Below are 23,746 nucleotides of genomic sequence, written 5' to 3' on the forward strand. Positions count from 1 at the left end.
GGCCTTAGGGTTGCCGGGCAGGCACTTGACCCACCTGGCTAGCCCGGTCAGCCCAATTCCACTAATCACTTGGAACTCTTTAGCTTCCTCTCTTTGAAACTTGACTTTCTCCCATCTAACTTTCCTAACAGTGAGGTAGTTTTTCTTAGCGATTTTAATGTTCACAACTTCAGCTGGCTTCCGTTTTCTGGTCACACAGACCCAGCTGATCGAGATGCTGAGGCTCTTGCAATTACTAATGACCAGATTGTTCATTTAACTCACACAGATTGTTCATTTAACTACTGGAATACTAAACAATCCTTATCACACAGCCGATATTCTCAATCTTTTTCTCACCAACAACCCTTCCAAGTACACAGTTGAGGTGTGTGGTCCTCTAGGCACCTCAGATCACAAATTGATAATGTGCTCTTCTCCAATGGAGCCATTCTCTCATGGACAATCTCAACCTTGTGTTTTTTGGCATTACAAGAATACAAAATGGGATGATCTGTGAGATTTCTTTTTTTTTTTTTCTTCTTTTCCTTTGTTAAATTACTGTTTCTAATATTCTGATGGTAACATTTGCTCAGATCATGTCAGTGAAATAATTCTTGTAGGGACAGAATCCTCTATTCCACACTCCACCTTAAAATATTGTCCTTTAACTAAACATTGGTTTCCCAATAAATATGCTAGGGCTGTTCAAGGTAAGTATGTTGTATACTGGAATTGGCTTGCATCCAAATCTCCAGGTTCATTTTCCACCTACACCAAAGCTCACAACAATTGTAAAGCAGTAATTAATCAATCCAAATTAGATTTAAAACAGGCTAACTAAGAGTAGAAAACTTGCTTCTTGTCCAAATGATAGTCGAGCATTCTGGTCTCTTGACAAAGCTTTCATTGCAACTTTTTCCCATCTCTATTCCCAACTATGTCAAAACCAAGTAGTTCTACTGCCATTTCAACCGAAGAAATAAAGCTGACCTGCTAGCCTCCTACATTTCTTCTAATTTGTATGTTGATAATGTTGGGACATTATCTCCTACCATTCCCAGTAGACTCCATTCAATGCCTCCTGTGGTCTTCCATCAAAAAGATGTCAGAAGAATTCTTGATGCCAAGGAAGTGCCAGGTCCTGATGGTATTTCTCCACTTGTTCTCAAAACTTGTGCTCCTAACCTTACCACTATTTTGTGTTGCCTTTTTACACTTTCTTATTCCACTGGTGCTTTTCATGCTTGGAAATTTGTCCATATCCAGCCAGTTCCTAAAAAGTAGGACAAATCTCTCCCATCCAATTATTTCCCTTTGCAATTAATTCTAACTCTTTCTAAAGTAATGGGGAAATACATTAACCGTCAACTCCTAAACTATCTAGAAACCTTCCATCTGATCAATGATCACCAGTATGGATTCCATCAATGTCAATCCACTGGTGATATACTGAATTTTGTTATCCATCTGTGAACAAATTCAATGAAACAGTTTGGCAAAACTCTTTTGCCAAACTTTTTTGAAAGCAGTTTCTCTTGACATTTAAAATGCTTTTGATCATGTTTAGCATAAAGGTCTTCTAAATAACCTTCAATCTTATAGTGCGCCAACTATTTTTTGTAATTGGGTATCCAGTTTTCACTCTAATTGTTCACTGCGTGTGATGGTAGACACCTCTCTGTCTTAACTTCTCCATTAATGTTGGTGTTCCCCAAGGTTTAGTTCCTTCACCCACTCTTTTCCACTTATATATTAATGACCTTCTTCCATTGACTGGAAATCCTCTCCATAGTTTTGCCGATGATAGAACATTGCATTCCACCTTCCAGTTTGAGAAACTTTGCCCTGCACAAACAGCTTCAACTGGTAGTGGATATTCAACTTCTCTATATATCCCTACTAATTCCTTAAATGCTGATCTCCAGGTAATTCTCCAGTGTGGCAAAGATAACTTAGTTAATTTCAATCTTAAAACTCAGTCTGTCTTAGACCGTGCAAAAAGGATTCTCCTACACTTATCTTTGAAGACACTCTGATTTCTAGACAAGATCACATAACTATTAGGGATTACCCTGACTTCTTAAATCTCAAATGGCATAAGCACATCATAAATATTGCTTCCTCTGCATCTAAAACACACTGGGATTTCTGTTTTGCTCTCGGCTTACTTTTCTTCTGAGCAGCTACTCACTCTGTACAAATCTCAAATCTACCATACCATGGAATATTGTTCCCACATCTGGGGCAGAACTCCCATAACCTCTCTTAGGCTTCTAGATTCCATTCAAAAAAGGGCAGTTAGGTTAATTAATGACCCATCTCTTACAAAGTTCTTCACTCTGTCTCAAAAATTCTGTTTCTGCTGCACATCTTTCCTATAAATACTTCCATGGGCACTTTTCTTCTAAATTGGCTTCTATAATTACCCCACATCTCTCCTCCAAACCATTCCAAACACATACACATACAACACAACCAGTCAGCATCCTTTTACTGTCCAACTTCAAACTCATAGAACCAACTTTTCTTCTTCCTCATTTATTCCTTCAACTTCTGTTTTCGGAAACAATCTCCCTTCACAAGTATTTTCTGAAAATTACAATCTACAGAAGTTTAAGTCTAAAGCCATTCTTTCATCTTCTTAACTTTCAACCCATGCACAGCACCAAGTACTATAGGTTCTAATACTTTTTGTGTTTGGGGTTCTCATTAAAAAAAAATACAACAAAAACCTTTTGGGAAAAATTAAAAGAGGATAGCTAGTTGAAGAGACTTGGGAAGCTATCTAAAGGTGTCTGCCCCCAGCAGACAATACTCCTGCTGCTCTAACAGTGAACTTGGCAATCAGATGAGTCACTAGAAATCTGCAGCACACACAAATCTCCCAACCCCTCACCTTCTAACTTCTTCCTTCTCTCTAAAATGAAGAAACCATTATGGAACCAAAGACTGATGACAAGATAATTAAGTAGAAACCTGGTTTTCTGCTCGAAGTGAGGAGTCTATTCAAGAGCTTATCCACAATGGGAAAAATTGAGCTTTATAAGGTAGCTATATAAGAAGGATTAAATTCCAAACAAGTTTCAAATCCCTAACTCGAATATTTCTAAGTGAGGGTAAACACCAACCACCCCTTATAAATACTTTATCCCTCATAATTGATTAGTTGTGCAGTTCAGCTGTGAGAATGTGCCTCTGTTTCACTACCAAAATTGTGGGTACAAAATTGCCAATTCTTGACATTAATTTGCAAGTTATATCAAAAATGAGCTACTAATGCATAATTTGGATATAATGAAGTGATAGTGAGTACAGGAATCCATTGTAGACTGTTTTTGGAGTTGGTCCATTTTTCACAGCCTCTTTGGTAAAGCAGCGGCATACAGCCTGCTAACCATCTGTAAAATATCCAATGCCATTTACAGAGCAAAAGAATTTCCCCACACAAATTATAAAGTACATGTGCAACTTAGTGAACAATATTTCTTCCTATTCAGCATGATGATAACTGAGTGTAGGCAAACTCTTTTTGAAGAGCAGAAATAATGCACCAAGAATAGAACTATCTCTTCTTGAATCTCTTCAAAAAAAAAATAATAAAATAATAAAATAAAAACTTCAATAATGGAATTAACTGTAAATCCACACCACCCCATAAAAACTTAAGTGACATCTTGGATATTAAAAGAGACCACAACCTTCCCCATATCTGAAAATTAGGAGTATTCAATACACCCTTTAGATCAGTGGTTTGACCTTTTTTTAATAACAGCACCCTTAAGTAATTTATTTTATTTTGTGGCACCCCTACTCAATGGAATGTTTCTGCCTGTTAGATCCGATTGTGTGTGTGTGTGTGTGTGTGTGTGTGTGTGTGTGTGTGTGTGTGTGTGTGTGTGTGTGTGTGTGTGTGTGTAATATTTAAAAAAATGTTAGATGATAGCTATTATAATAATGTAATTATAAACAATATTACAATTCATAATACAAATTATGTATACTTACATAATAATTTTATTCTTTATATAGAGGTACTAAATAAACAATTATAGATCACCATAAAATTAAAGATACCAGCAATGGATACCGTACACCTTTTTATAATGAAATAAACATAAATTTTTTAAAAAATTTCTAATTTAAGTAACTCAAATCCAAATTACATGGTACCTCTAGAATGTTGTTGCGGCACACCGAGTGAAACCCACTGCTTTCAATGGGAAAGTTCCTCATCTAACTAAAATATTCCAAGCCATATTTCATCTTAACAAGAGCTATTAAAAGCAAATAAGGAAAATTAACACAAGTCTGCAAATGTCAGTTATCACACTATGGAATTTCTATCAATACTACTACATCTCATGGAAATTCATAGACAGCTGACTATGGAATGGAAAGTCATCTTGAAATTACTTTCAAGATTTTTTCAATGACTCTTAAAAAAGTCATTGAAAAACAAATTTCCTGCCTTAGTAACACCAATGTCCTCAATAGCCTCCACAACTAGTGGCTGTTCTCTGTTGCCAATGTATGTTTCCTCAAAAACTTAAATCACCTTTATGCAATCCATTTGTCAAAGGCCCACACCTTTTTCATATCTTTCAGGCAACAAAGTTCACAAGGTGTTGCTATAGCACTGCTGTCTAGATAAAAACTTTAGCAACAATATATAAATCTTCAGCTTGAGTCCTCTGCTGAATTTGGCCAATGTCAGGTCCATGCCTGATTTTATAGTCCATCCATACCATCCATATTCCATCACATGCATTTAAATACAGCACTAATTGAACAGTGTTATTCTTTTTTCATGAGTGTGAATTTTTTCTCTCATTTCTGCCTGTTCTAGATATCACTGATTCAAACTTTTAAAACCAATTTTAACTTTAATTATAACTACAAGTATGACATTTTCTGAGGACATATAAATAAAAATTATGCTACTTACAAGTCAAAAACACAACATTCTGTTTATAAGCAAACGCTAAAAGATCTGCAGTTGGTGAAAGTGATACTATACATTCTTGTAACCAGGACTTATCAGCATCCTTTCGATTAGCATCTTGTGGAAAAGACTCCTCTTCTTCCACATCCCAACTATTGTTCCAGATATCTACATCATCATCACTACCAGCTGAAATTATGAAACATTAATAAATTTCAATAACTATAATAACTTCTAATAAAATACTTCAAACAAAATAAATTTATTGGAAAGGAAAGCTATGATCTTGCTTACATAACTATTGCATAAGTTCCATACTTTGTATACAACACCAGCTATGAAAAAAAAAAAAAAAAAAAAAAATACTTCACCTGTTTAAAGTTTAAAATTTATTTATTACTAATAGAGTCTAAAAATCAAATATTTCGCAGTTTTTTCTGCTCCACTTCTTTAGTGATCGTAATCCTGCTGTTACAAAATCATAACACCACCAAAAGACTACACTGACAAACCATTAGTCAGTTTGGTCTTTTGGCATTTTATATTTTGTATCTGGCCACAAATAAAAAATCTCAGGAAATAACAGAAGATCAGATCTCATGAAGGTCACCTATCAACAGCAGGTTGTCAAACACTGGAATAAATTGTGGGAGCGGCATTGAGTCTGGCTAAGCTCAAAGTGGAAATGGGAATATTATCAATATTTGAATTTGTTTATTTTTTTTTTTTTTTTGGCTGATGCAGAGAAAGTCCACTTCTTTGCACCATTTGGTCTTACTAAAGGAGCATTTACACACCGCCTTTTTTGATGCAACAACACATGTATTAAGGCACAAGACGCACATGTTTAGGGTTGCATGTCTCTTGCTGTTCACACAATTCATGCTATCTTTCTTGCTACACTTCTGGTTTAGTCTAAAAAATGTTGTTGTAAGTGTAACATTCTACGGTTGTTGCCACTGCTGCAACAACTGTAGAATGTTACACTTTATAATTTTATGTAAAAGCAGAAGCACTGGATGCATACTTTTCAAAAGGCACAAATCACGTGTGAACATTCTGGAAGAAATTACAATGCATGACAATTTTCTCTTCAAAAACTTTACGAGAACGTCAATAAGTGTATTTGAGATCCTGTTGCAAATGATTGGACATAGGATTGCAAAGCAAGACACTAACATGAGAGAGGCAATACCTATTAGTACAATATTGCAGTAACTTTGCATTTATTAGCTACAGGTGATTCCTATCACAGCTTGATGTAGACATTCAAGATATGTGGCAGAAATATCATCGATCATACCAGAAGTTTGTTAGGCTTTTAAAGAATCCTTGAAAGAGTATGTGAAAGTAAGTAAACACTTTTAATTGCATGTTTTTATTTAAAAGCATAGTTAAAGCAAAATAATAATAAAATACGTATTGTGTGCATGCATGCGTGTGTTTCAATTATTAATTCTTATTAAGCATTATAAATTCAGAAATATGAGATAAGCATGATGAATTGGACTGTGGAGTGGGTGTACTTGAAGTATAACTGGATTCAGTAAAATGTGATGAAGACTACGGTACAGGGTCTATATAGAGGGAGAATGCTTACTGAGTGTTTGTATGTGTACTGATTGAGGTCTGAGGATAAGACTCATTTCAAATTTGAAAAGAATGTTATTTATGCACTACTGAGCAATGGAGTGCAAACATGCATTGTTAAGATTTCAGATTCTGTTTCCTTCCAAAGTATTCACCAAAAATTGAGAAACAGTCACGTTTTTCCTATCTTATTTTTAACTTTATTTTTTTTAGGAGCATTAGCAACTAAGGCCATATTGCTCCAGGGATATGCAGTGGTCATTCGCTGACCTTTCCGCATCATCCATATTTCGTGGTCACAGGCTCAAACCCCAGTCTAATCAAGAAGCGTGTGCTACTCACTGCTGCTCCTGCCCACCTGGCTACGGAGGCACCTTATTTTTAACTGTTTTTAATAAATAATAAGCTTCTTCAGCACATGGGTCATTTTTCAATTTTGGCCTTTTTGTTGTGCAGGCTGTGGCTCCACAAAATGAGAGATTTTCGATATGGGGTTATTTCTCAACGTCAGCTGTGACAATCATATCTTCGGGCATCTGTAAAATGACAAAAAACTAACATCATAAGAGTTTCTTATGGAAGTTTTATACATAATAAGCACTATTTTTTTTTTTTTCTCAGTTCTTAATATATGAGTAAACATGGCTAAAAATTGACAAATATTTCAATGACAAATGGAATTTCTCCTTGTTGTCTGGGGACACGTGACAAGAAACATGTACTACAGTGCCCGGAAAATAGTGGAAGCTCCTTTTATAACTTTAAGGGGACATACAGTATTATTTTTGCAAGCTGTTGTAGATTTGAATTACTTATTCCAAATATGCACGTTAGTATGCAAGAGAGAATGTCTGATGGTGAAGCATTTCAACATACTTCAATTTACACTTAACAATGAAGAATTGCATTTTCCAGAGCCAACTGAGCTTTCACAGACTGATTTTTTAACTCCGTATGTGCTAGGGGCTGACGATGCATTTCCACTTACAACTCGCATCATGAAACCATTTTCTGCAGATTTGCCAAAAGGATTTCCAAGGAGAGTATATACAGGAAACCCTTGATTAGTGCACTATGAACAATGTGGTTTTAATTAGTGTACAAAATTTTTTTGATACTATCCCCTTAATATATGCATTATCAAATTTGATTAGTGCGCTGTTTTTTCTTGCAGTGTTTGGCAACTCACGACGGTACCTGAAGCGGCAAATACGTGACACGTGCTCACCAGGGTCTTCCAACTTAAATGCATGAGAATCGACTCCGAAACGCTCGACAGCAGCACCCCATAACACTCTGAAATTGAAATTTGCTCTGGTAACTCATTCTTGTATAATTTTAGCATTAACGCAGATATTACATCATGCTAAATGTACAATTAATGTAGTTTAAGTAGTATATGATGTATGTTTGATTCTGTATTATTTTTGCTCTGATTTTTCACAATTTGTTCAATTTTAGCGATTTCTGTGTAATGTTTAGCGAGGATCTGGCGCTAATTTCATCTTGTATGAAAGCTGTGTGAAAGTGCTCCGTAAAGTACTCACTCTCACTACTCACTGCGCAGTTCCTCAGCAATCCTCGACAAGTGTAGAAGTGCGGCAAGCTTATCGCTCATCCTAACAAAACAATTTTTTTTAAAATTACCTTTCATAGCTATGGACAGGAAAAAGGGTAATAAACGAAAAGTCATCACTCTGGATACTAAACTTGACATCATTAAGAGATTTGATAATGGCGAAAGCAAAGCAAACATAGGTAGGGCACTAGGCTTTGGTGAGTCAACCATACGCACTGATTTGAACAAAGCAAGTGAGTACTGGGAAAAAGGCAAAATGGCATCTGCATCTTTAAGTATGCAATGCACTAGGAATAGAAGTCCATTAATGATTGAAATGGAAGATTTGCTTTTTATTTGATTAGAAGATTGTAATCAGAAACATTCCTATTGATGGAAATAACATCAAGATTAAAGCTTTGAGTCTTTTTTTCTTCATTAAAAGAAAACAAATATCAAGGGGGATACTTCAACATTCTCAGTTAGTAAAGGCTGGCTAGAAAATTTCAAAGCTCGATCTGGCATAAAAAATATTAAAATAACAGGTGAAGCAGCCAGTGCCGATAAAGATGCAGCAGCCAAATATCCCATTGAACTGAAGAAAATAATTGAAAAAAATGGGTATGATTATCTTCAGATTTTCATGTCAATAAAACTGGCCTTTTATGGAAAAAAATGCCAACGAGAACATTTTTGGCAAGAAAAGAAGCAACAGCACCAGGTCATAAAGCATCCAAAGATAGATTAACACTTCTACTTGGAGGTAACGCTGAAGGAGATTGCAAATTGAAACCGATGCTAATTTATTGTACAATGAACCCAAGAGCGTTAAAAGGCTGCAACAAGAAATCCCTTCCAGTAATTTGGAAATCAAATAAAAGGGCTTGGGTGACAAAGCATTTGTTTGAAGAATGGTTCACTATGCATTTTTGTCCCGCAGTCGAAAAATACTGCAAGGCAAATAATTTAGATTTCAAAGCTCTTTTAATTTTAGATAATGCCCCTGGGCATCCTACCTCACTCACTCACTAATTTAAATAACAATGTGAAGGTTATATTTGTACCACCAAATACGACTTCTTTACTCCAGCCAATGGACCAGGGAGTTATTTATACATTCAAAGCATATTATTTGAGACGAACTTTTGCTCAGGCAATTCAAGCTACAACTGGAGATGGCACAATCACTCTCGATGAATTTTGGAAAAAACACGATATTAAAGAAGCAGTTGAGAACATACACAAATAGTGGGAAGAAATGACGAACAGCTGCATGAGAGCAGTCTGGCAGAATCTTTTGCCTGAATGCGCAAATGATTTTTGCGGTTTCATTAATCCTGTCAACAAAGTTATTGATGAAATTACTACAATTGGAAAAGACCTCGGCTTTGAGGAAGTAGATTCGGAAAACGTTAGAGAATTATCGGAATCGCATTCAAAAGACTTAAGTAAAGACGATCTTCTTGAAATTGAGCATCAACATGCATACGAGAAAGAAGACAAAAATGAAGCAGAAGAAAAGCAAATTGCTCCCAAAGAAATTTCATTAAAAAAACTTGAACTATTTAATACACTTGAAAAAGCAAAAGAACTCATACTAGAGATTGATCCAGATGCAGAGAGAAGCATAAACGTTCATCGAGGGTTAGATAAGCAAATTGATTGTTATCGAAAAATTATGGAGGAAAGGAAGAAAGCTAACACTGTTCAATTGAAGTAAGATAAGTTTTTTTGCAAAAAAAAAAAAAATTTAAATCATACTATCTTTTTTTAAATTTATTCCTTAATAATTTAAGAACTATGCAGTGTATCATAGGTACATATTGAGTAAGAAAAAATGTTTTTACAATTTTATAATTTTCAAGGATTCATTATAATTATTCCCATTGTTTAAGTTTGATTAGTGCGGTTTTAATATGTGCAGTATATTTCAAGGATTCATTAACCGCACTAATCAAGGGTTTCCTGTAATTATCAGTTGTCAACAGCACATCATATTGTGGGAAATGCATTTGGTTTGTTGGCATCAGTGTTCAGAAAATTTCGTAAGGCATTATCAGTTAAAATATCTACAGTCGAAGATATTGTGCTTACTTGCATATACCTACATGACTTTTTAAGAAGAAACTCTGCTTCAAAACAACTGTACAGCCCACTGGGAACATTAGACCAAGAAAACACCAATGAGGGCTCACTGACAGAAGGTGCTTGAGGAAGATTATTGAGAATAACACAGAGATAAAAAATCTACAGAGGAAACCATGAAAACCTAATGATGCTAAAATAAAGTGAAATAATTTCATGAATTATTTTATGTCAAATGAAGGGTTTTTATGCTGGCAAGATAAATATTTGTAGATGAAAATTGAATATTTTTTGTAAGAACTGTTTATTAAATAGGCATATTATATTTTTTAATTAATTGAGAAATAAAGTTGTTTCTTTTCCGGTTTCTTAGCTCATCTTCCTCTAGTGTAAACAGATGTTTATAAGCGAACCAGCTGGATTTGTACATGTAGTGCAGAAGATCCACTTTTTTTCTTAATCACTTATTCTCGGTGAAAATAAGAACTTAGGTTTTTAATTTTATTTAGATCCAAATTTAAATCCATAGAGTACTTACACCTTAACTGCTGGAGAGCATCTCATCTCATTTCCCTAGTGTTATCATTTTTATCAGCAGAACACAAAAAAGAATAGGAAATTTTCTGTAGTCTTCCACAAAATTTACAGTTTGTTCTGCACTCCACTCCATGATTTAGGAATTCAAACAAAGGACTCGGTCCTCAAAATTATTCACTTGTTGACCTGAAGACTAGAGTTGTTCAATATGATGCAAGGAGATTCCCACCTGTATTGGGAAATGCGCCTAGCCATATGCACCAGTTTGATGCATGTGGCATCGTGCGCATGCACACCACCGTGCCTCTAGTTTCATACCTCAAATTGCATGAAAAGAGGCACCATCTAAATGAACCATAATACTATCATAGCTAACAAATGACATTCAAAAACCTGGAAATCAGGTAACTGTAAGCAGGAGAAAAATGGGAGTATTTTAGGACAAAACAAAAAGTAAAGCAAGAATTTTTCATAAAGCATGGGAGGAAACAGGAGATTTTTTAAATTTCATTAAACTAGAAATTAAATTTCACTGAGAACATATACAAAAATTAGAATATAGCAACAAGATTGTTTTCTAATAAGTATACTTTCAAATTTGTGGATTTCTGTTTTGGTTGTCTTTTAGGCATTAATTCGTTATGAGTGCTTCAACAAAGATACTACTGCAGACTTTGCTCTCTTCTGAAATGTTGAGCCAAAGTTTCTTTTATAACAAGGGCACTGATAACTGTTTAGACTTGGCTGTCAAGAGCATTTCCAAAGCTTCAACAGAAAAAGATCTGAAATTACTATTTTTATTTCCCCTGGATGAATATTCTCTCGTTCTCAGCAATTCAATGAGGAACTGTTAAAAAGTACACTTGCATGTACACCAATGCAAAGAGTTTATTAAATAAATTTGAAATGCTGGTCAACATCAAAGGCAGATATCACTGGAATATCAGAGATATAAGGAATGCAGAATTGGATTTAGAGGAGTACAATGTGTACAGGATGGATAGACAGGATAGGAAGGGAAGAAGAGTTATGCTGTTAGTTAAGAAACATAAAAGCTAAGGAAGTACATCCAGCTGACATGGGTGGACAGTGCAATGTTGAATAAGTTTGGAGTGACATAAGCAATGGGAAAGTAAAATTGAGTAGGAGTGTGTTGTAAGCCTAATGATTCTGATGAGTACAATGAACACCTGTACAGAGAAATAGAGTGGGCCAGTAAACCAGATTGTCTTATAATGGGGGATTTTAACTTCCCAGATATTGAGTGGAACATGTGGGTTGGTCATTCGCACACTAGCAAGGCTTTTAGGAATTTATTGCGCTATACCAGTAATGCGCTATAATTTGTCTATACCAGTGTTCAACATAAGAACTGTTCTTAAATGAATTTAAATACTCTTCCACACAACTTGCCTACAGATAGAAATAGAAGAAGTGACGAATAGGCTCCTAAATAGAGGATACCCAATTACCACCATCAATAGCATTAAATTAGAAGTTAAAGACAAAATAATCGATAACAAACACGAGAGGATTAATAAAAAATATTTTATTTCAATGGCATATGTTGAACATTGGTATAAACAAATTAACAACCATTTTCGAGGTACAGAAATTAAAATAGTAGCAAAACCGGGACTTAAATTATATGCAACACTAAAAAATCACACGGTACTATTGACTTACGAACAAACACATGACCTCGTCTACCACATTTCACGTAGGATTGTACTTAGCATTAAATGATGCAAGAAAACAAGCTTATGCAGCATAAGCCAAAAAAAAACAAAAAAAACAAAACACTTCCATTTCACCCGTCCGTTCTTTCGAAATACCTGTCCAGCTGAGCCTTAAATTTATTTGGGCTATCAACCCCCACAACAAGGGATGGAAGTCTGTCCAACCAACCAACCACCCGCTGGCTAAAGGCAAATTTCCGTACATCGATCCTACATCTGTCTTTCCTCAATCTGAATTTATGCCCTCTCAGGTGATTATTCTGGGCAAAAGGAACAATCCCATTGGCCTTGAGCAGGCTCAAACCATTCAAGGCTTTATACACATCTATCAGATCACTTCGCCGGTGCCTAGTCTCCAGACACTGTAATTTGCAAACCTTAAGCCTTTCTTCGTAAGAGCAACCCTTTGTTCCATTCACTAATCTTGTTGCCCTTCTCTGTACTCGTTCCAGCAGGTCTACATCCTTCTTAAAATGAGGCCTCCAGATCTGTATACAGTACTCAAGGTGTGGCCTGACCATTGCCTTATACAAGGGAATAATCACCTCCTTATCCCTGCTAGAAAAATTCCTGTATATCATTGACAAAACACCATGAGCTACTCTTGCAGCCTGTCTGCACTGCTCAGAGAAATTCATATCTGCCTGCACAATTAGTACCAGGTCCTTTTCATTCTCTACCACTGTCAGTGTATTACCACAGAGTTGATATGTTGCCCTGGGGTTGCTGTTTCCCATATGTAGTACTTTACATTTGTCAATGTTAAACTTCATTTGCCACCTCTCAGTCCATCTGCTCAACCTTTTCAGATCCTGTTGCAGCAGCATAGCGTCAGTAGTGTCCTTAACATCCTGCCAACCTTTGTATCGTCTGCAAACTTGGACATTAAGCTAGACATTAAACTTGGACATTAAACTTGGACATCAATATCATTTATAAATACAGAAAACAATAATGGACCCAATACTGAACCCTGAGGGACTCCACTGATAACGTTAGTCCACAATGAGCTGTGTCCACTGATTACCACTCTGTCTTCTCCCCCTCAACCATCCCTTTATCCACAGCAGCAATTTGCCTCCAATGCCGCACTGCTGCAATTTGTGCAGCAGTCTTCCATGTGCAACAGTATCAAAAGCCTTTCTAAGATCCAAATATATAATATCAAAGTTATTCCCTGCATCCAGTTCTTTTGTAACTGCATCATAGTATCCAATCAAATTAGTCAGGCAAGACTTTCCCTTAACAAAACCATGCTGTGTCTGAGATATAACTGAAGTCTTGTCTAGATGATCCTGCAGTGCTTCTTTAACCAGTGCCTCCATTAATTTTCCTTGAACAGAAGTTAAACTCAAAGGTCTATAATTACTTGTGTCAGCCTTTGATCCTCCTTTATGAATTGGGGTCACATTTGCACCTCCAGTCTATGGGTACCTCTCCTGAGTCCAAAGAAGCTCTCATAATTATGGCTAAGGGTTTGCTTACTTCCTTTGCTGCCTCCTTTAATATAACTGGATAGATCCCATCCACCCCCAGGTGCCTTTTTTCGAGCTCACTGCCAGAGTTTACTTCACCTCTGGCATTCCCCTTCCTGAATAATTCCTCATGTGTGAATGTCGATGCAAAATACTCGTTTAGTTTGTTAGCCACCTGAGCAGGATCCTTAACTATTGAACCATCAATATCCAGTGTTCCAATCTGATTCATCCCATTCCTTCTAGAGTTTACATAGGTAAAGAACTCTTTTCTGTTTTTCTTTGCATCCTTTGCCAAGGATTTCTGATAATCTGCCTTTGCCTGCCTAATCTCCTTTGTGACTTGGTTACAGATCAGCTTATATCTATCATAGGCTTCATTGTCATCACCCATTAATTTATATGTATACCATGCATTTTTCTTCTCTGCCATATGTCTCATTAGTTCATCTGACATCCATTTAGGCCTAAAACTTGAACAATATTTCTTGGTTGGTATGTAAAGCCTAGTAGCTTCCAAGATAAGTTCTTTGAATGCTTCCCATTTTGAATTTGCTGTTGATAACATTATCAGTTGATCCCACTGTATAGAATTTAAATACTGTCTCAGACCATCGTAGTCGCCTTTACGAAAGCAAAAACCCTTCCCTTTACCCATCAGGTAAAGGGAAGGGTTTTTACTCAAACCTCTGAGTAAATCCCACTTCAGCACACTGTGATCACTGCCACCTAGTGGTTCCTTTATCTGAAGATTCTTAATGCATGAAGAATCACTACTGATAATCAGATCAAGAGTATTACTTCCTCTAGTTGCCTCCCGAACATGCTGATATAGAAAACAATCATCCAATAAATTCACAAAAGCCTTGCTAGTGTGTGTGCAAATTCCAGTCAATATCTAGGAAATGAAAATCCCCCATTATAAGACTCTCTGATTTACTGGCCCACTCTATTTCCCTGTACAGTTTCTTATTATACTCATCAGAGTCATTAGGCCTATAGCACACTCTACTCTCAATTTTGATCTCCCAATGCTTAAGTCACACCAAACTGACTCGACACTGCACTGTCCAGCGATGTCGACTGGCTTCACTTCCTTGGATTTCATGTGTTTCTTAACTAATAGCATAACCCCTCCTCCCTTCCTATCCTGTCTATCCTTTCTGTTCACATTGTACTCTCCAAATTCCAGTTCTGCATTCGTTATATCTGTGTGACACCACATCTCTGATATCCCAACAATATCTGTTCTTCGATGTTTTGATCAATACCTCAAATTCATAAAATTTATTTACCAAACTGCTAGCATTGGTGTACACTAGGGCTTGCAAACCGGTTTTATAAACCGATTAAATCCGGTTTTCATATCGAGTCGTTAAAACCGAAACCGAGCTTCTAAAACCGGATTCAAATATTTTTTTAGTTAGCCCTTGAATATAGTTTTTTGTTACGAACATTTTCTTTTGTTTGTTCGTTTGTCTGGATCATTCAACTGCTTTATGTGTTAAACATGTTTTTTATTTTATTTTATTTTATGTTTAGGTACGAATCTCATGGGCAAGTGGCCCAGATCTAGGAGGGGTACCTTTTATCTTCCCACCTGTATCATGGCACGATGCAGGTGTACTCATTTACAACTGAGTGAGTCGGAGTGATAGCGTAAAAGAAAATGCTCAACATTTCTCCGTTCCATCTATCTTGTTCGCCAGGCAAGTTATGGAATCCGCCTTATTGATGGTTACCCACTATAAACAGATTAGCTGAATATTGCATCAAATTTCAATCGTAGAAAGTTTTTTGCTTCTTTATTCATATTAAATTTGCGATCAAATAAATATTCTCCAAAAAGCAGCTTCACCAAATTTAGCTTTTATGTAATTTTTAAAATACAATAGATTTAATTGGGGAAAAAATTGCAAGTAAATAAATAAAAAATTTCTTTCGTGAAAATTTTGAAACTTGCCTCGTTTAGACTCTTCATTCAGTGCTTGCGGGAGTGACGCATAGTATTGTGCCTTTGTTACCTTCAATATTTTTTATTTAAAATTGTCGGTGATATAAATTCCTAATAATTAATATTTATTACTCTTAATATGTCTAAAATGAAATCAAACGTATGGAATTATTTTGCTCGAAAAAGCAAAGATGAAGCACAATGTTCGAAATGTCAGAAGATAATGAAGTCATCTGGAGGATCTTCATTATCTTTGATGTTGCATTTAAAGAAAATGCATCAGATTGACATTAAACAAGATGACAGTGAACCTCCCGTAAAAATGGTAAGAACATTAGAAAACTTTATCGTTAAAAAATCTATGGATGAAGAGATTTCAAAATTAGCTGCTTTGGATCGATTTTCTTTTAATTCAATTGCCAAGAGTGAGTTTATACAATCAAGCCTTCACCTTCAGAGAAATAAATACGATCAATTACCACTAGCCTCAGTGAATGGAATTAAAAATATAGTTCTGAATTATTATAAAACTAAGAAAGAAGAACTCATTCAGAATTTCAAAAATTCATTGGTTTTGGGTGCACGGTATTTATTGACTCTAGACGAATATATGTCTATACAAAATAAAAAGGTATATGAATATAAATGTGCATTCAAAAGACAATGATTGGTCATTAGTCTTATTGAGATTAACAGATAGCAGAAGAACTGAACAAATTGTGAATGGACACTTGAAGGAATTTGGTTTGAACTTGGATGAGGATATTGTTGCATGCACCACACCGAGATGGAGCAGCAATGATTAGCATTAGCATTAATAGAGGCATATGATGCAAGAAAGCAAGCTTATGCAGCATCAGCCAAAAAAAAAAAAAAAAAAAAAAAAAAACCTTCCACTTCACCCCTCCGTTCGTTCAAAATACCTGTCCAGCTGAGCCTTAAATTTATTTAAGCTATCAACTTCCACAACAAGGGATGGAAGTCTGTTCCACCAACCAACTAACCGCTGGCTAAAGGCAAATTTCTGCACATCTGTCTTTCCTCAATTTGAATTTATGCCCTCTCAGGTGATTATTCTGAGCAAGAGGCAGTATCCCATCAGCATTGAGCATGCTCAAACCATTCAAAGCTTTGTACACCTCTATCAGATTACCTCGCTGATGCCTAGTCTCCAGACACTGTAATTTGCAAAACTTAAGCCTAACTTAAACTTAAAGTTTGGCAAGCAAATTACGCCTAATCATCAACGATGTATAGCCCATTGTATACATCTGTCAGTTATAGAGGTACTTTATGAAAAAGCAATCAATTATGGTGCCACAGTCTCTGAGTCTCCCAAAGACAATGAAGAAAATGAAAATAATGAGAAAGTAGTGATGATGAAGAAGTTGAAGAAAGACAGCAAGGCACGTTTTATCAAACCGACTTTACCGATGAGTTCATTTATTTCTTCAATCCAATGGCCAATTTGCACAAACTATTAACAAAGTCAGAAAAATTTGCAAGCTTTTTTGAAAATCGCCTACCAAAAATGACATATTACAAAATTTTGTTAAAGCAAAATTTAATGGGAAAGAATATAAACTTATATTAGATTGCAAGACTAGGTGGGATAGCACATTCTATATGATTGAGACATTTTTGAAACTGAAAAATTGCATTCCAAATGCTCTATGTGCAGCACTGTCAACTGAAGCTGTGTCTGACGATGACTGGAAACCACTTGAATTGCTATGTGAAACTTTGCGACCAGTTGAAATGATTCTGAAGGCTATAACCTCAGAAGATACAGACTTACTTAAAGCAGAGTCTTCAATAGAATTTCTGCTTGCTAAGCTTGATACAGCAGAAAACCCATTTGCTTTAAAGTTTCACCAAAGCCTTTTGCAGCGTTACAATGCAAGACGAAATTGCCCAACTGTGGCTTTGCTGAGCTATCTACACAACCCCAAAAAGTTTTGGAAAGAAGATTCAGGTTCAAGAACTTTTGATTTTCCAAGTAAGCAGGTTTTTAAAAAGCATGCTGAAGAGATTTATCAGAGATTATTTGCAAAACATTCCGAAGGAGCCTTAGCGTTGAATGAAGAAACTGAAAATAAACGAACTGTTCTTTTAGAAGAAAACAAAGACTCGTCTAGTTCCGATGTTGAAGATGCACTCATGCGAGAGTATGATAGTGTAATAAAGAGATTAACTTAAGAGCCTTCAAAATATCCGAGTGAATTGGAAATCAGCAAAGAATTTAAAATTTTGGAGGCAACTAGTAGTAGAAGTGAAAAGCTGGAGTAAGTTTATAGAGTACTGCTGACCATTAAACCAACAAGTGTCCAATCTGAGGGAGTGTTTTCGATCACTGGTCTCTTTAACACAAAAATAAGGTCAAGTCTATCAGGAAAAATGCTTAATATACTGTGATTTTTAAAGGATCATTTTCAGAAAAAAGCTGAGCAATAAATAGTAAAGTAATTTCCCCAAGCTGTTTTTTTTTCACATTAATGATTTTTATTTATTTATCATTATTATTGGGCTTATTATTTTTTTTTGTTTACTATACGAGAAGATAGTTTTTATTCAAAGGATTTGAATACAATTTGTAATTTTGTATAATCACAAGCTGGTTACTTTTTTGGAGCATTTTAATTTTTTTATTTTTTTTACTATAAGAGGTGATAGATTTTGTTTAAAATATTTGATTACGATTTGTACAATCTACCCAAGATAAAATAAATACCTGTGTTATAAGCTTTTAATTATTTTCTCTAAGTCTGAGAAAATCGGTTTTAAAACCGGTTTTAAGAGTAAACTTCGGTTAAACTCGGTTTTGAAATTTCTCGGTTTTATGCAAGCCCTAGTGTACACGCAAGTATACATGCACCAGTTCCTATTCTTAGCTACCCTAACACAACCCATGTGTTTACTTGTACCGCAATGACTTCCAGCAGTCTCTGAAATATCCTGCATCTTGTTTTCCAGGCTGCTGCTCATTCCAATAGAAGCAGTGCAAGAATCACTTTCACCTCTGCCAGTGGCTACTGGCAATCTATTAGTCCTTGTATCTCCCCCGCCAAGCTAGCAGTTTTCCGACCCACCTAACACTGTATCGATAGCATCAGCAAATATTCTTGCACCCTTTCTATTTAAGTGTATCTCCTGTTATTAACTCATGTTAACAAGTACTACTTCTTACATTGGATCTACCAGATGTATTTTAAACTCGAGGGTTAAGCAACATGAAGCATCAGTCTGTGCATCACTTGCGAAAGCATCAGAACTAGCATTCCATGTGATAAATGAAAACTACACATTCCTGTTTAATGAAGCCAAAATTTTAAATATTCAACATAATTATACTAAATTATTGATTGCCAAAACTTTAGAAATGAAATCACAAAAACTCCATTAACATTCGACGTCCATTTCTTTTATCTGATTCGTAGTCATTTGAACGATGCTTACCAAAGACTAATCTCCTATTTATAAGATTCTGAACACACATGGTTCGTTAGTTTCATGCCACCCTGTGAACATGACACTTGTCAAAAAGTTTTAGTCTGCTTAAGGGAGGAATTTTTGGTGCATTTTAAATTCATTATTTTGTCATACTTTTATCTCATTTTAATAGTATTTCTTGGGTATTTCAAATTCACATTAACGACAAAATGTTTACTTGTACCGCAATGACTCCCAGCAGTCTCTGAAATATCCTGCATCTTGTTTTCCAGGCTGCTGCTCATTCCAATAGAAGCAGTGCAAGAATCACTTTCACCTCTGCCAGTGGCTACTGTTAATCTATTAGTCCTTGTATCTTCACTAAAGGTTACATGGGGGTTTTGATGTTTCTGGGGTCGGGTTGGAGTTCACCACTGTAATCCGGAGTACTGGACTGCCCGTGTGTCAATAGTGGGGAACACATCATTAGTTTTAAATTGTTTTAAATTATGTAATCTGGTTTTAACCTATCATTCCAAAATTTATTCCCATAAGAATTGGTAAAGAAGAAATTCTACTGACCGAATAAAAGGTAACTCCTTGTTTATTTCTAAAATATTAATAGAATGTAGGAAAAATTGAGCTTATGTAAGCTCTCATTTATGTAATAAATATTGTACTAAATTATTTACATTCAAAAACGAGAAATGCAACCAAACCTGCAAACCACAAAATTACAGAAGATGGGACCCAAATTCTGGATGATTCGTGAGATTCTAACTTGATACAATGACTCCAAATGACATTAGCATTAGTAGAGGCATATGATGCAAGAAAGCAAGGTTATGTAGCATTAGCGGTTCGAGCCCATGACTACCAAATACGGAGGATGCGGAAAGGTCAGGGAATGACCACCACATATCCCCGGAGCAATATGGCCTTAGTTGCTAATGCTCCTAAAAACCAAATAACAACAATCAATGTAGCATTAGCAAAAAAAAAACAATTTCACATATCCATTCCATATAAATGTTTGTCCAGTTCCCCTTGAATTTATTTAAGCTATCAACTTCCACAATGACTGGTATTAAGGGTAAGTTACTACAATGGATAAAAGGATGGTTAAGTGCGAGAAGACAGAGGGTGTTAATCAATGGATGCTGCTCTTCGTGGACTAATGTTATTAGTGGAGTCCCACGGGGTTTAGTGTTGGGTCCACTGTTGTTTTGCATATTTATCAATAATACTGATGAAAGTATATCAGGCTTAATGTCAAAGTTTGCAGATGATACAAAGGTTGGCAGGATTGTTAATGACAGTAATGGCAGTATGCTACTGCAACAGGATCTAGAAAATTTGTGCAGATGGGCTAAGAAGTGGCAACTGAAATTTAACCTTGACAAATGCAAAGTACTGCATATGGGTAGAAGTAACCCCAGAGAAACGTACCAACTGTGTGGTACTACACTTAAGGTGGTAGAAAATGAAAAAGACCTGTGAGTAATTGTGCAGTCAGATATGAAGTTTTCTGAGCAATGCAGACAGGCTGCCAGGGCAGGTCATAGGGTTTTGTCAATGATATATAGGAATTTTGCTAGCAGGGAGAAGGAGGTGATTGTCCCTCTCTACAAGGCAATGGTCAGGCCACGCCTCGAGTACTGCGTACAGGTCTGGAGGCCTCATTTTAGGAAGGACGTAGATTTACTTGAGCGTGTACAGAGAAGGGCAACAAGACTGGTGAGGGGAATGAATGGATCCTCTCGCCAAGAGAGGCTTAAATTCTGCAAATTGCAGTGGCTGGAGACTAGGCACCTGCGCGGTGATCTGATTGAGGTGTATAAGGCCTTGAATGGGTTGAGCACGCTGAATTCTGATGGGATCCTTCCACTTGTTCAGATTACCAACCTAAGGGGGCATAAATTCAAATTAAGAAAAGACAGATGTAGAATAGATGTGCAGAAATTTGCCTTTAGCCAGCGGGTGGTTAATTGCCGGAACAAACTTTCATCTGTAGTCGTGGAAGTTGATAGGTTGAATAAATTTAAGGAGGAATTGGACAGGCATTTGGAGGGAATGGTGTGATTTTTTTTTTTTTTTTGGCTGATGATGCATAAGCTCATACACATGCTTTCTTGCATCACATGCCACTACTACTACTACTACGACAGATGGAAATTTGTTCCAGCAATCAACAACCCGCTGGCTATAGGCAAATTGCCACACATCTATACTGTAACTGTCTTTCCTCAATTTGAATTTATGCCCCCTCAGGTTCGAAAACTAAGCAAGAAGAAGATCCCATCAGAATTGAGCCTGCACAACCCATTCAAGGTTTTATAGACCTCAAAGTGGCTACTGAAATTTAACATTTGTCAACGTTAAACTTCAGTTGCCACTTCTCAATCTGATCACCCTGCAGGTGCCTTGTGCCCAGATGCTGCAATTTTCAGAATTTAAGTCTTTCTTTGTAAGACCACCCTTCTATTGCTCTCAGCAATCTTGTTGCCCTTCTCTGTACTCGCTCAAGCAACTCTACATCCTTCCTAAAATGAGGCTTCCAGACCCGTGTGCAGTACCCAAGGAGTGGCGTGACCGTTGCCTGATACAAAGGAATAATCACCTCCATTTGCCTACTAAAAAATTCCTGTATATCACTGCTCAGGCCTGTCTGCACTGCTCCGAAAATTTCTTATCTGACTGCACAATTACCTCCAGATCTTTTTCATTATCTACCACCCTAAGTGTAGTACCACACAGTTGGTACATTAAATTTCAGTTGCCACTTCTCAGCCCATCTGCCCAACTTTTCTAGATCCTGTTGCAGTAGCACACTGTCATTACTGTCATTAACAACCCTGCCAACTTCTGTATCATCTGCAAACCTCAACATTAAGCCTGATATACCTTCATCAATACCATTGATAAATAAACAAAACAACAGTGGGCCCAACATCGAACCCTGGGGGACTCCACTAATTACATTCATGCACGTAGAGCAGCATCCATTGATTACCACCATCTGCCTTCTCCCACTCAACCGCCCTTTTATCCAATGTAGCAACTTGCCCTTAATACCACTGCAATATTTACAGTTTTACATACTATAGTTTTTTACAGTAGTCTTCCATGCGCAACAGTGTCAAAAGCTTTCCTGAAAACCAAGTATATGAAATAAAAATTATTTTTTGCATCCAGTTCCTTTATAACCATATCATAGTATCCAATAAAATTTGTCACACAAGACTTTCCCTTAACAAACCCATGCTGTGTCCAAGCTATAACTGAAGTCTTGTCTAGATGATCCCTGCAGTGCTTCTTTAACAAGTGACTCCAATTATTTTCCCTGGAACAGAAGTTAAACTAACTGGTCTGTAATTACTCGTGTCACACTTAGATCTCACTTTGTGAATTGGCAGTACATTTGCACATTTTCAGTCCTTGGGACTTCCCCTGAGTCTAAAGATGCTCTCATAATTATAGCTAAGGGTTTGCTTACTACCTTTGCCATCTCCTTTAATAAAACTGGACAGATCCCATCCACCCCAGGTACCTTTCTTACGTTTAATTTCAACAATTTCTCCTCCACTTTGCTCTCAGTTATTAAAAAATCATTAAGCACCATATTACAGTTTGATAAAGTTTACAGTCTGGCTTCCTGCTGCCTTAACTCGTAATGTGTGAATGTAGATGCAAAATACTCATTCAGATTATCAGCTATCTGAGCAGGATCATCAACACTCAAACCATCGATATCAAGGGTACCAATCTGATTCTTCCCCTTCCTTCTAGAGTTTATAAAACTAAAGGAGTTCTTGCTGTTTTTATTAGCATCCTTTGCCAAAGATTTCTTATAATCTGCCTTCACTTGCCTAACTCCTTTGTGACTTGATTACACACTAGCTTGTCTACCATGTCTACTTCTGTGTCGTCTGACAATTTATATGCATTACATGCATTTTTCTTGTTTGCCACAAGTCTTATTAATTCATCTGAAATCCATTTAGGCCTAAACCTTGAACAGTATTTCTGAATCTGTATGAAAATCCTAGTAGCTTCCACGATAAGTTTTTTGACTGCTTCCCATTTAGAATTTGCTGTTGGTAACATCATCAGTTGGTCCCGCTGTACAGAATTTAAAAACTGTCTGAGACCACTGTTGTCACCTCTACGAAAGTAAAACCCTCCCCTTTACCCCTGATGGTAGTTACGTCGTAAAGTAAATCCCACAATGTGAGAGTGATCCCACTGAGATCACTGTCACCTTGTGGTTCCTTTATCTGCAAATTCTTAATGCATGAATAATCTGATAACCAGATCAAGAGTATTACTCTCTCTGGTTGCCTCTCTAATGTGTTGCTGTAGAAAACAATCATCCAATAAATCCACAAAAGTCTTGCTGGTATACAAGTGACCAACCCACAAATTCCAGTCAATATCTGGGAAGTTAAAATCACC

The 23,746-nt window shown here is 36.4% G+C and overlaps 1 protein-coding gene across 1 annotated transcript in view; it reads right to left on the reverse strand.

Moving 5' to 3' along the window:
* Positions 1 to 23,746, reverse strand: part of Rab3-GAP (Rab3 GTPase activating protein) — a 606,356-nt gene that overhangs the window by 567,548 nt on the left and 15,062 nt on the right. The window contains exon 2 of the mRNA XM_090376553.1: positions 4,928 to 5,113. Coding sequence (XP_090232679.1) covers positions 4,928 to 5,113 — 186 coding nt within the window. The remainder of the gene's footprint in view (positions 1 to 4,927; positions 5,114 to 23,746) is intronic.

Source organism: Mastigoproctus giganteus, chromosome 6 (assembly GCF_048544385.1).
Source record: "Mastigoproctus giganteus isolate SK-2022 chromosome 6, ASM4854438v1, whole genome shotgun sequence".
Taxonomy (NCBI): domain Eukaryota; kingdom Metazoa; phylum Arthropoda; class Arachnida; order Uropygi; family Thelyphonidae; genus Mastigoproctus; species Mastigoproctus giganteus.